The sequence below is a fragment of the Osmerus mordax genome, chromosome 14 (genome assembly GCF_038355195.1).
Source record: "Osmerus mordax isolate fOsmMor3 chromosome 14, fOsmMor3.pri, whole genome shotgun sequence".
In the NCBI taxonomy this organism is placed as follows: domain Eukaryota; kingdom Metazoa; phylum Chordata; class Actinopteri; order Osmeriformes; family Osmeridae; genus Osmerus; species Osmerus mordax.
The window spans coordinates 7,618,229-7,631,634 of NC_090063.1; the positions used below are offsets into that span (position 1 = coordinate 7,618,229).

The 13,406-nt window shown below is 45.8% G+C and overlaps 1 protein-coding gene across 1 annotated transcript in view; it reads right to left on the bottom strand.

The window, feature by feature from the left end:
- Positions 1-13,406, bottom strand: part of tln1 (talin 1) — a 55,876-nt gene that overhangs the window by 19,969 nt on the left and 22,501 nt on the right. The window contains exons 14-34 of the mRNA XM_067249693.1: positions 13,220-13,400; positions 12,797-12,910; positions 12,439-12,547; positions 12,083-12,291; positions 11,623-11,721; positions 9,277-9,444; positions 8,817-9,111; positions 8,324-8,490; positions 7,949-8,077; positions 6,870-6,983; positions 6,567-6,680; positions 5,979-6,113; positions 5,497-5,625; positions 5,121-5,223; positions 4,322-4,530; positions 3,302-3,421; positions 2,839-3,036; positions 2,533-2,672; positions 1,619-1,712; positions 865-954; positions 257-379 (exon numbers count right to left, since the gene is read on the bottom strand). Coding sequence (XP_067105794.1) covers positions 257-379; positions 865-954; positions 1,619-1,712; positions 2,533-2,672; positions 2,839-3,036; positions 3,302-3,421; positions 4,322-4,530; positions 5,121-5,223; positions 5,497-5,625; positions 5,979-6,113; positions 6,567-6,680; positions 6,870-6,983; positions 7,949-8,077; positions 8,324-8,490; positions 8,817-9,111; positions 9,277-9,444; positions 11,623-11,721; positions 12,083-12,291; positions 12,439-12,547; positions 12,797-12,910; positions 13,220-13,400 — 3,040 coding nt within the window. The remainder of the gene's footprint in view (positions 1-256; positions 380-864; positions 955-1,618; positions 1,713-2,532; positions 2,673-2,838; positions 3,037-3,301; positions 3,422-4,321; positions 4,531-5,120; positions 5,224-5,496; positions 5,626-5,978; positions 6,114-6,566; positions 6,681-6,869; positions 6,984-7,948; positions 8,078-8,323; positions 8,491-8,816; positions 9,112-9,276; positions 9,445-11,622; positions 11,722-12,082; positions 12,292-12,438; positions 12,548-12,796; positions 12,911-13,219; positions 13,401-13,406) is intronic.

The window sequence follows — 13,406 nt, forward strand, 5'->3', positions numbered from 1 at the left end:
GCCTTAGTAACGAGTCTTCCAATTGGCCGAGAGCACAATTAGGCCAGGTGTATTTGAGCGTGACTCATCGTCTAGCATGCATCACATTGTTCCCCTATGGGCTCTGACTGTACAATACCAGTTTCTACTGGGTTAGAAGAACCCCTCTGCAACTTGAGTCTAAGTTGAAACTCTGTGTGTATAGTTGAGAGAATAAGTAATACAAAACAGAGGAAACACACAATGGAATATACACAATAACAGCGACATGGATTACCTGAGCGGCTGCTTCAGTGAGGCCGCACAAGGCTTTGGAGCCAGCGCTCACAGAGTCCCCAAACTCAGGCAGGTTACTGTTCTTGGCATTGTGGGATATTCCAGCCATGGCTTCTCCAAGGACCTAAGGGGTGAAGGTAAATAACTTGACAGTTTTAGTTGAAAACATTTGAAATTTTATTAAAACAGACCCTTTAAACTAAAAATTCTTCAAGTTACAGGAAGACGTTATTGTAATTACTGTATGAATTTTATTAAATGCCACCAATGAAATGGCGTTATGATGATGTACTGTATGTATTGAAGTCAGCCATTTTTTCCCCTATCAATGTTTACAACTGAAAGAGTACATGGCCCTTGTTTTCATTATCACGATAAAGTACATGTCTCCCCACAGAAGAGAAGAAGAGGTAGTTAACAGTGAAGAGTAGAAGATGGGTAGAAGCAAGGAGGGAGAAGTTGGGGAGATGGAAGAAATATGAATGGATCAGGGCACAAATCTTAAATAAGTGATGGAGAAGCAGGGAAGGAGAAGAGGGTAGGAGGCGGTGGAAGGAGGAGGAGGCAGGCAGGAGAGAGGAAAAATGAGGTGTTTTATGTCTAGCTTACCTTGGAGTTTTCCATGACACTGTCGATGCAGTCAAAGTAAGAGAGGTCATTGACGGCTTCGGTTGGGTTCTCTAGCATCCCTCGAACAGTCTGGAGAGAAATGGTGCTCAGGTCAAGACACCTCCACATACATGCAGAGTCAAATACATCAATACTGCAGACACATATGACACACACACACACACACATACACACATACATACAATCACACCTGTCAGTTACATACTCCGGGTGAAATGGCCATTTGGGAATAACAACTAGAGTATATAGCATCCAATATTTAGCCCTCAAATACTTCCCTTTGCTAGCGACTGTAGTTCTGGTTGATATAGTATCACACTACTCTTATCTATGATCTCCACCATCAAAACAAATAGACATACTTATAACTATTCAAAACAGAAGATTCCTCTTGCAGACTACAAAAACTCTACAGAATAGTACATTTAAATCCTAATTTCCGATTTTTATGAATAACGTTGAGGGCGTCCTCAGAATCCATCTGGAGAGAATAGCAGAACATCAACAGTGAATCCCTCCCCAGTGTCAGGCCAATACTACGAAAAAGATTCACTGTACACACACACACACACACACACAACGCCTTAGCAACCACTAACTCAGTAGCATTCACACATGCAACACTTGGCGAGTCATCTCAGAAAAACTGTTCACACAGAAGATACTGTGCAAACAAAAACAACAGCGGGGGAAAAAAGGAGAGAAGGAATTAAAAGGAAGAGGGGGACTGTACCTCTAGCTCCCGGAGAGCATTGTCGCACTCCTTCTGGCCTGGTGCCTGCTGCGTACACATGGTGATCAGCTGGTTGATGCTGTCCGTGACGGCACTGTGGACGGGGAGGAGGTGAGGTAGACAGAGATATTGAGAGAAAGAGAGAGAGAGAGTAAGAGAGAGGGAGAGAGCAAGAGGGGGAGGGAGAGATGTTGAAATGACATGAGGGAAAGAGAGAGTGAGTGAGAGACCCAGTGACAGACCGCATGTGTGATTGAGTGTGTATGTGTGTGTGTAAAGGGGTAGAGAGGGATGGAGAGCGACAGCCGCTGTAAATTAGACTTCGCCCACACCCGCTCCAGTGCTCTCCCGCTTGGCATCTCATCAGACATCTCCACTGTCAAAGTTCTCTCAATACAAAGACAACCAGGTGTGGTGGGGACAGAAGGAGTACAGCACTCAAGCACATGCCAGAAAAACTGCTACGGTATTTTCAGGCACCTTGTTATGCACTGTGATGCTGCCCATACTCAATAGGGTTGGTTTATTGCACATTTATGTGAGTGTGTTTATTACGTAACAGTATGTGATACTGAATCTGTGTGTGGGCGTTTGCTTGTGGGTGTTTCTTTTTTGTAAATCCATGCATGGGTGTGTGCGTGTATATGATTTGTGTGTGTGTGTGTGTGTGTATGATACTAGAACAACAGGTCTAGAGGCATCATGACATAATTACCATTCATCATCATCATAGGTGCACCACACAAACATGCACGCACACTCTGCCCTGCAGCAAAATCCCAAACAGACAGAACTGTACTGGATTTCTATCAAGTTCCAGAACTTAGAACCACCTATGCTATGGGACCAGGGACTAGTTTCATTAGATGAGCGGAGATAAGGTGCAATGATCAGGAACTGTTTTAGGTTCTTACCGTGCAGCGGCTGCCAGTTGGTTCTTGAGGTTTGGGGAGTTGGGGTCTGTGGAGAGGACCTTGGAAGCCAACAGGAGCTTACTGGAAGACATGGAAATAGTCTTCAGGTTGGACACCACCTGGGTCTGGTCCTCCTTGGACTGCAGGAGAAGATGGAGGGTAAACAGGGTTAATGGGGTCGATGACATGCACTTGTGTCAAGCATAATGGGGGAATGTGATGTCACTTGACAGGGGTCAGACATGCAGGGGGAAAACGGATCACTAGTGGTAGGTGTCTCTCTCCTCCCCCCTACCCCTACACTACCTGCGAGTGGCCTGCCATGTCCACACCAGCTCCCAGGAACTCATTGAAGTCCTGACCGAACTTGCCGGTGGCCTTTGCCAGGTCCTGAGTGGTGCCACGTGAGGACTGCACCAGCTCATTGGCAGACTGGTTGAGGCCAGCCGCCGCCTGGTTGAGGTTAGCCTGAGCCTCCTGGAAACTCTTCCCGCTGGCTGGGAACTTGGGAGGTAAGAAGGAAGGGATGGAGGAAAGAAGAGAAGAGAGCGAGGGACAGAAGAATCCAGGAGGGGAGGAGAGAGATGCAGACAGGAGAATAGAGGAGGGGGAAATTAAGGTTAAAAAATTCTTATTTCTAACAGTATTTTGGTGATTAGAGCAATCTTTTAAAAAATATAAGAATACTTAGTAAAACGATAAAAATTGTTATATAAATATTTATAAATCTTACAAAAGTGTCAGGCGGCAGAACATTAAGATGACTTACAGAGTCGGCCAGTAGCCTCTTGCTAGCCTCTCCCACTGTGCGGATGGCGTTGTCCACCTCTCTCTGTCCGGGCAGGCAGTTCACACATCTGTTCAGCGCCTGGGACACAGCCTTGGCCACCTACACACAGATACACACAGACATAGTGCTGTCTATACAGTATATTGTACTGTCCAGGGATTTTCCTGGGTCAAAATGGGTCTTCGGTGCTCAAAAAAAAAAGAAGTATGTTACCGTGTCACCTTATTAGCAGGCATCTATGTATTTTTTTTTACCATTTCATAAATAATGGAGGCTATGCTTGAGGAAATCATTTTGCTTCCACTTTAGATAAAAATAGATAGGCTAATAGATTGACAATAGAAAATAGAAATAGACAATAGAAAAATACTATTAAACATATTCGCGGACATGCACTGCACAAGTGATTAATTGCGATGACGGCTCCAATAGAAGTTATAGCGAGCACATAGAACTTTATATATATATTTTCAAATCAATGTATTTATCCCAGGTGTTTTGCCATTTCCTTTTATTTTCTTCGTGCCTACACTATATATTATCATTCCAGGCTAAGAATACCAATGGAGGCTGCGTTGGAAATCATTAATCAAACTTTTGTCAGCATTTTGAGTGGAAATTTCATTAGCATTTGTACAGGTGTATTCGTGCACATCGGGCTGGCCCTCGCAGCGGAATGACAGTTTACTGGCCACTCTGTCCATTTGCGCACCTCACAGTTGCGTATTGATCAGACAAGAAGACACGCTTATCAACTCGATTACTATTGATCAAAACAGAACGAGGGTTCGGCTGTAGCCTACTTGAAACATACTATTGAGAACATATTCGCTCACATGCATTGCACGCAATTGCCTTAGGCGCTTGGGATTTGTCATAGGCGCTCGGGAAAACGGCTTAGGCGTGCGCCCAAATGTTCTCTATGCAGGAAAAACCCTGCTGTCTTGCCACCTACCACTACCTCCCATCATCTCTTTCTCTTGCTCCCTCATCTCCTACCTGGGCCAGTCTCTGCTGACTGTCGGGGTCACCCGGCTTGGCGATGGCCCTCTTGGTCTCCTCGATCAGGTTGGCTGACTTGTCCATGACGTCGCCGGCACAGTCCAGCATGGCTTCACGGGCCTGGGGATCAACGGTGGTGGCTGCCACGCCCCTTGCCGCGGAGGCGAGGGAACGCAAGGCCTGGGCCACGTCTCTGGCGGCCATACCTGGGAGAGGGTGGGAGGAGAGCAAGAGAGCGAAACAAAGTGGAAAGAGATGGGAGAGAGAGGTGGGACACAGATGTGAGAGAGAGGTGGGGGAGATGTGGGACAGAGATGTGAGAGAGAGGTGGGGGAGATGTGGGACAGAGATGTGAGAGAGAGGTGGGGGAGAAAGGGGAGAGAGGTGGGAGAGAGATGGGGGAGAGAGAGGTGAGAGAGATGGGGGAGAGGTGGGAGAGAGAGGTGAGACATGAGAGAGAAAGGCAGTTAGTGAAAAGTGGAATATGAAAAGTATGGGGAGGGGTAACTAGGGGGTGCTGTTCAGTCATGGGCCCTTCTGTCTGAGCCTGTTGCATAACTTCCAGTTGAATCACACCCACACACAGCTTCTCAAGCAAACTAATCTACATATGCAAGTAATGCCGACAGTAATGACCTTTATCATATACATACCTGTTTACTTAATAATGACTCATCTATTGTAGATAAAATGTGATATTTTATCTACAATAGATGAGTCATTATTAAGTGATTAAATCGCTTGATTAAATCCAGACATGAGTGTAGTGTACTGCAGTACTTTAATGTAGGGGTACCTGTGTAGTTCTCGTTGCCCTGGGTGGTTTCGCTCAGTAGCTGGGCCATGGCAGAGCTCACAGCCTTGGTACAAGTGCCCAGGTCCTGAGAACACTTCTCCAGCTGAACGGGAACAAACAAGAACCGCATCGACACTAGCTCATTTACTCTGTACATTTTCAACTCAATATAGAACTTTATACAGTCTTCTTTTATATTTGTTTTCAAGTTTGAAATTAACTTTTTCCTGTTTCGAGTGAGAATACAGTTTGTTTGTGTGCGTGTGCAAGAAGTTTACAGATGGCCATCTGTTTGAGTAGGCGGTACACCTCTGGACCTGTTTGAGTGTGTAAGACGGCATGTGGGTGTGTTTGTGTGCTGGCCATCCTTTCTCACCGTCTCTCCTGGCAGGGGTTTGAGTTTGCCGTCGGCAGCAGAGACCTTGGCCTCCTGCATGTCTTTCTCCAGTCCCCTCACCACTGTCAGAGCATTGTCTATCTCCAGAGGGCCACACGCTTCCTGTGCCTGCGCCACAAAACAGGAAGTGATGACAAGAATACGAGCAGTGTGTTGGGGAATAGTATAGGTACCCCATTTTGAGAGAGGCAGGACATGTTACAAATACAATTAGCTTGGAGGATGGCAGTAAATCAAGTCCAGTTTTTATGTTTGATGTTGATGATAATTGTATGTCTTTGAATGTCCTGCTATATTGGTATAAATAAAACCCAAGCGTAGCCGTTGAACACAATTAAAAGGGGAGGCAACAAATTTCACCTTCACATTGGAATAATGGTGAACAATCCTAAAGCCCTGAATAAACACGAAACACACCCTAGCCCAGTCCCTGCTTGTGATATCAGGGTGGGGTATGGTACCTTCTGGGAGGCAGTGCGGAGCTCTGCGAGCGCACTGGCCAGGTTCTTGGCACACTGACTGAGCTGCATAGCAGAGGCCTGGTCACTGATGGTGGGTACTGTCGCTTTGGCAGCGGTCACCATCTTGGCACCGGGCTGAGGTAGAGAAAGGTGTTGCTGGTTACTATATTTTCTTTCACAGACAAAGGAAAGCGTGTTTGCGTTATTTTGGGCTAAGTGGTGCTGCAAAAGTGACAAGCAAACACCCAGTGGTGTGCCATATAAAACAGGATTTCGGAAGAAATATCCAAGCTTCCTGCTTTTGTGTTTGGTTTCCGCTGGTCTCTTCCTTATAACATGCATCCTTCTATGATACTCAGACACATAGTGTCACTGCAAAACTTCAAAAAAAAGCTTTACTGAAACAATTATACATACAGTAATGCAAAAGCGAGTCATAAAGTGTCATATTGTAAATACAAAGCAAAAACTGTCTATACTGCACTGTCTGATATGGCATGACAGAGCACTTACCTCTTAGAAAGGAAATCTTATATTCATACAACTGAAATTTGTGGCAAGAGTTCTTTGTAGGAAACACCAACTGACCTGGAGGAAGTTCTGGCTGGCCCCGATGAGGGAGAGCTGGGCACTGGGGCTGTCTGGCTGGGATTGGCTACCACGTACCCCCTGGACCAACTGTGGGATCTGGTCTGCCACCACCTTACACATACACACACACACACACACACAGTGAGTCTATAGAGACACATGTATAGACTGCTTTCCCACAGTGTATTGTATGGAGGTGTGACACCTAACCCACAACATTTGCTAGTATGAGATTAAACCAATGCCTAAAAGAGAGACAAGGAAGTGAGGGGGGTGTTGCCATGGCATCAGCTCTCTTACCTTGCAGCTCTGTACAAGCTGTTGCTGGGCAGCTGGGTTCTTATTGGAGGAGGCAGCGTGCTGGGCAGCGGCGATGGTTTGAGTGGCAGCTGCTGCTGCCTGCTTGGCTGCATTCTGACAAAAAAATAAAATGGTTATTTATGTTAGATACAAATCTTGAGCCTCTGTAAACAGCACATGCGCTAACTGTATGCACGCTTGAAGCTAATCTGCTCATTTGAGCACAGACCAAAATTGGCTCAGAATTATGCTAACTTCTACAAAGCAAACATCCTGATGTGATTTAATATTTGTGCATATGTTAATGTTTGTTTATGCATGCTCACAAGCAGCAAGAGGTAATGACGCTAGGTGTTTCACACATAAACACATTGTGTGACCATGACAGAATTGACAATAAAAGCTTTCAGAAGCGTTGCTCTACACGCCTATGCCTCTCTACTAAGTTAAGACATGTCTTAGCTACGTGTTGCTACAGCGGAACTTCCAACAAAGCTGTTCTTGTGGACCTGCAGTATTACTAAACATTAGGTAGTATTAATGATAGCCATAGGGCAACACAAATAGGTGAATTTATAACACCAAAACATTTGATTATTGTGCTCTTTAACATGTTTTTTGATTGTTCTTTTTTTTTTGGGGGGGGGGGGGGGGGGGGGCTATTGTAATGTGAGTAGGCGGACTTTAATAGCTCTCAGTATGGTTGAATAGGGAGCTCTCAAGCTCATCAGTAAATCTGCTGCAGATGTTCAAATATTCCCTACTCGTTTTAGCCTCTAGTCTCAACTTGTTTGTCTGGGTACAGGGCTGCCAACTTTTCAAAAAACCTTGGAGCTAGCTTTCGCGGGTCTATGTTGCTTCACTCCGTGTGCCTGCGGCTCGTCCATTACTGTTTGCAACGTTAGCAGGACTACTTGGTTGGCGTTGCCTTCTCAGCGTGAGAAATACAAGGTGTGGAGTGAGGGCATGTGAACTGCAGGTGTCTCACGGCCAATGCGTGACAGTTGGCAGCCCTGTGGGTATTCTCTTTCCCATGACAAACAGGCACACACCACAATCCTCCTAATCTTCCTCCTCACCTCCAGTTTGTTCACGAGTCTCTTTTTGATGGCGTTCTGTGCGGCGGCATTAGTGGCCATGCGTAGCCCCTCAGCAGCCTCGCGTAGCTTCTGCTGCTGCTCCTCGCTGTCTGGGTTCGCTGCAGCGCCCTGAGAACACGTACAAACACTCACAGCTTGGAAACGGATCTGGAGGTACATCATTTATGAACGCTAGGAAAGGCCTTACACAACTCCAACATTCAAATCTTACTGCTCCACACAGACAGACACAGTTCCTAAATCGAAGCCTCAGTGCCTAATACTACACTCAAATCTTAGAAGTTGGATGGAGGGAATAGATGGGGATGGGATGAGGGAAGAGTATGTTGGGGGGGCTGTAGCTCAATGTCAGACCTTGGCAGCCTCCACCATCTTTGCAGTGGCATCGGCCAACAGCTTGGCAGCGGACAGCAACTTGCGAGAGTTCTCCAGGTCCGACTCGCCCTCCGCATCCATCTTGATGGCGTTGACCAGGTCAGAGGTGGCCTGGGCCAGGATACGGGCCTGCCTCACCATCTCACCTGAAAGAGGGTTGGAGGGAAGGGGAAAGAGGGGGAGAAAGAGATGTTAACAGGCAGAAAAGAGGAAAGGAGAAGGGCAGTGGAAAAGGAGAGAATCAAAAAGGGGGGTGTTAAGGAAGAGAGTGGGATGAATGGAGAAGGAAAAGATTCAGCAAGATCTTAATCCATATTTGGTTTTAATGGTGCAAGAGCAAAAGTAGGAAGGATCCAACAAGGAAATTGTCATTTAAATGCATACATTTCCCTACGTTGGGCATGATAACTAATCACTAGTTGGAGGTTGACCCCCCCAGCAAAACATTGACCCGTCCGGCTCCCACACCCACCAGCATCTCCCATGGAGCTGAAGATGTTCTCCGTCACGTCTAGGATGCGGTCGGTGGCCTCGCCGTGGGGTCCGATTGGCTGGCTGCCAGAGGCATACTTCTTAATGTGCTGCAGTAGGTCGTTGAGGGCGTGCGTCACACCAGTTGCGGCGGCGCCCACCTGCTTCAAGAGCTGCTCATCGCTGGTGGCGCCTTGCGAAGCCTCCACGCAGCCCTCTACCGACTTAGCTACCAGCTTCCCCGCCTCAATCAACTGCTCCTGGCACACTGGCGAGCTAATGGTGGGTGCTACCACCTGAGGGGAAAGATTGGAAGGGGGGGAGGGGAGGAGAAGCAGAGGTAAAGATGAAGGAGAGAGATGTCAGGGTCTGGGTAGAAGTATCATTAGTATGATGATGACAACTTTTTAACAAGTGAGAGTGTAACAAAATACAGAAGGATTGAGTTAGTGATCACTTACGCGGGTGCAGGCCACCAGCTGGGAGGTGGAGAGGGCACACTGGGTTGCGGCGGCAATGACGCGATTCTGGAGGGCCGAGTCCTCCGTCTTCTGGGCCACGTTCTTGGCCTTGAGCACTAGTGCAGCAGCGGCATTAGCCACAGCCTTCGCCAGCTGCATCAGCATGTCCTGGAAACCAAGTAAGCACACTGGTAAACACCTGTTTTTGCATCCTGTTAACGTACAGTAGGTAGCTTTATTATTAGTCAACCCCAAACCTAAAATGAAAAAAATTATGTTGACAGTTTGAAAAAAGAAAAAAAAGAATTTCCAGAATTACAAGTTGTTTGGAAAATTCTAGAAATTAAATTGTGTAAATTAAGAATATTGCATCAAGATTTTAGGGAAAACTGCCACTACAAAGGATAGAAAGAGTGTATAGAACACTTTTCATTTCATGTAATTCAAATATACCTAACACAGCCCTGCAGATCAAGATTTCAAAGGTTCTAGTCCCCCCCTCGGTGTGTCACTAGGATAAAAGCATCTGCTATAAGAATATATGACATCACCCCAGCAGGTGGCACACAGGTAAACAGGAGGGTAGTATTGGTGACTCTTCTATCTATACATCCCTCTCTATATATATATATATAACTTCCCAAAATTCTTTCACCCACAGAAGGGGAAAGAGTTCAACTCTAGTCAAGCTCTGTATTGCATGGATCAGAGTTGGGTCGCATTTCCAGATTGAAGAGTCATCTCTGTTCGTGGCTTTAAAATACACTAACAATATTGATTAAACTTTTTCGGGGGTGATCAGAAGCCAACCCCTCCTGAATTTACTGACCCTTTGCCCTTGAAAGAGAGGTGGCTTTAGAGGTTTATAATGAAGAGGTCACCAACTATGTCTAAATGGATCTTCATATTTTCTGCTTCGTAACTAATTCTATCTAATTTAAAACTGGACTTGCCATTAGTTTGGGCCCGAGTATCAAAGAGGTAGAAATGCCTTAAAACATGTGTAACTGTTTAAATCCTGATATCAGATATTTCTTAACGGAGGAAAACTGATGCATGTGCTGCCAAACGTGTTATGTCAGCACAGTAGCATTTTCCCCCTGGAAGAAAAAGTGACGAGGGGCCTTGCTAGGTGTGTGAAACATGATCCGAGCAAGCTGGAGAGACCCTGGCTGTTATCACACTGCCGTGCCAGACAGCCAGGCCACGCTGTTACACACATACACACGCACACGGAACACATGGAAGTCATTGACATGGGGAAAGAAAGGGGTTTAAAAGCTGCTCCAGAGTATACGCCACTATACAGGATATGTGCTCGCTGTCCAAATGCTACGGTACAATATGGAACACAACTGTGGACATACACAAAATGTTCGATTTAGAGAGGGTGTTTCTAGATAGAAAGGGGGTCTGGAAGCTCCCTCTGCTACATCATTATTGTAGGGAAGTATAGCAGAGGAGGGGGCGGAGGGAACAAGAGGGCTTATCTGATTTTCTGAAGTCAAGCAACGTTCCACTGTCACTTACTGTGTGAGACCCATCTATCTTGTCTGGGACATATTCTCAGTGTCCCAACTCTCACTAACTGGGCTCTAACAGTGTGTATTGTGTATTGCGTATTTAGTGTTAGAATTTTACTGCTGCCAAAGCATTGTTTTAGCTTAGTAGAAAGACCCACAAACCCTTTACTTCCTGATATGGAACAGACAGAGCCACATTGAATCTTGGCTCAAACGAGATCCCCGGAACACTAATGGTGTACCCTTTATTGACAATATAGTTCACAAAAACGGGACTGTTTCAATTTCATGACAAAAGGAGAAACCAGATGCAACTACTATTGATTTCTGAAATGCAAATCATTTGACAGCGAGTTGAAAAAAAGGAGACAGTTACTGAGATTGCATAGGCACAATTAGGATCTCCATCATTTGATGTTGAATTACACAGTAGTATGATTGGCCAGTGAGACTGATTTGCTTGCGTTTTGAAGGACAAGTTTGTTACCATCATTTGACAATAAGGAGGGACGTTCCACATGGCAGCCCTGAAAGATCCTTTACCTAAAAACTGAATAACGCAGTCATAAAAGATAAGGTTATAGTATTTGATGGCCAGGTAGTCTTATACAGATAGTTAGTCCACAACAACTGTGGATTATTTTTTGGTATGAAGGCCTTGTTTATTTAGAATATGAACTTGGCCAGTCATTAGGCTACGTATTTCCACTAAAGTTTCAATAAGACAAATATACATCAGGTCTGATTGTGTTCATTAGAATCAGCATAGCCAAACTGTTTAGTCTGGTCTGGTTCACTCTGGGTGGGGTTATGGTTGTCCTACCTGGAAGTGAGGGTTTGCATCCGTTTCACCGATGTGAGAAAGCAGCTCGCCGCTGGCCTGGCCTACATTGCCTGCAGCCTGCAGCAGGTTCTGGCGGGGCTGATTGGGGGGAAAAGACAACAAAAACACAGGTCACATGACAGAACAACATTGGCAGCTAACGGTTCCCTAATGAGCTTGAATACCTTTGTTCTTTACTATGTGTCTGTTACTTGAATTCAAATATTATATAGAGTAGAAACATTGAATACATATAGCTAAAAGGGTAACTACAAAACAATTTTGTTAAGTGACTAGTTAAATTAAAATGCTTACCCAATGCAATCCATTCATGAAATGCAATGTAAAAACCAAGAACATATGACCAAACACTTTTACTATACAACTTGGAATATCGAATACCTGATAAATATATCTGCAACAAACACTACTTAATTTCCCTTCATCCTCTTGACCCTACCTCAGTATTGGCCGGCTGCGCCGTCTTGAGCATGTCGGACACGGCGAATGCCAGGTTCTTGGCGGCGCCCAGGAGCTGCTGTCCATTGCCGCCCTCGTCTTCCATGAGGGCCGCCAGCAGCTTGACACCCTTAGACATCTCTGTCAGGTTGGAGGAGATGGTGGTGACAGCGCAGCCCACTGCCGTGTAGTCAGTCTCCGCCGGATCACCTGGAAAAATGGGGTGGAAATGACAATAAAACGAAATGCTACTTTCCCCTTTCTTGAAAGGAGATGGAGCAGTTTCACCACCAGTACCACCAGACGTCTAAGGTTCTAGAGTCCAAGACAGTGCTGGCCATGCTGGGCTGTCCGCACCTGCAGTGAGATTGACCATGGAGGCTGTTCCTGCAGTAATGGCGTCCACCTGGGAGTGGATCTCGTGTTTGGACTCGTCCATCTTGTTCTTGCGCCAGGCTTGGGAGGCCTGGACATGGGGAGGAACCGGTAACAGTTTATAACAAGACTCAGCTTGAAGCTGAATATACATTTTTCCATTTGGATTGGTCTTCTTAAAGTTAGCAGCAGTTGAACAAATGCTGTTTGTGTGTATGATTGGAATTCCTCAAAGTATTCATTTAACTGCAAAAAATGTGCTAAACTAAGTAAGATCATCATCAACACTAAACAAAAAGGGAGAAGTCATATTGCACACAGATTTTCAATTGTGTCTTACCGCGTCCGTGCCCAACGGAGGCAAGGCATCTAACTCATCCAGCGAGGCCTGGGCAGCCTGCACTGCCTGCATGCTGGAATTGATGGTGCCAGTTAAGGCCTGCTGGGCAGACGTCTGCAGGGGAGGGAGACAGAATTAGAGAAATTATCCCAAAACACAGATACATTTCACAATATACATTTTGTTTTATGCTATTTTATACTCAATTTTCAGCTATCATATTCATTACAGCACAACCATATGAAAGACATCTTTTATTTACATATGTGATGCGACTTTCCTTATAAACCGAGCCTTCAAAATGGTACAAAAATCTGTGTGGCAAAATGACAGTCCTACTGTATTTCTGGAATAACCAGCTACAGCAACGACATCTAGCCTCATATGTTGGCATTTACTTCATCTTGTGACATTAGGTCTCACCAGAGGGGGCATGTGTCCCCGGTGCATCTGTCCACTGGTGATGTGCTGCTTGGCCTGAGGCATGGAGCCCATCTGGAAGCTCTCTGGGCCCCCGGCTCCCGAGCGCATGATGGCAGGCAGGGCCACAGAGCCCGTTTCTACCTTCACCACCTTGTTGAACTGTTGCTGTAGCACTGTGGACCTGTAA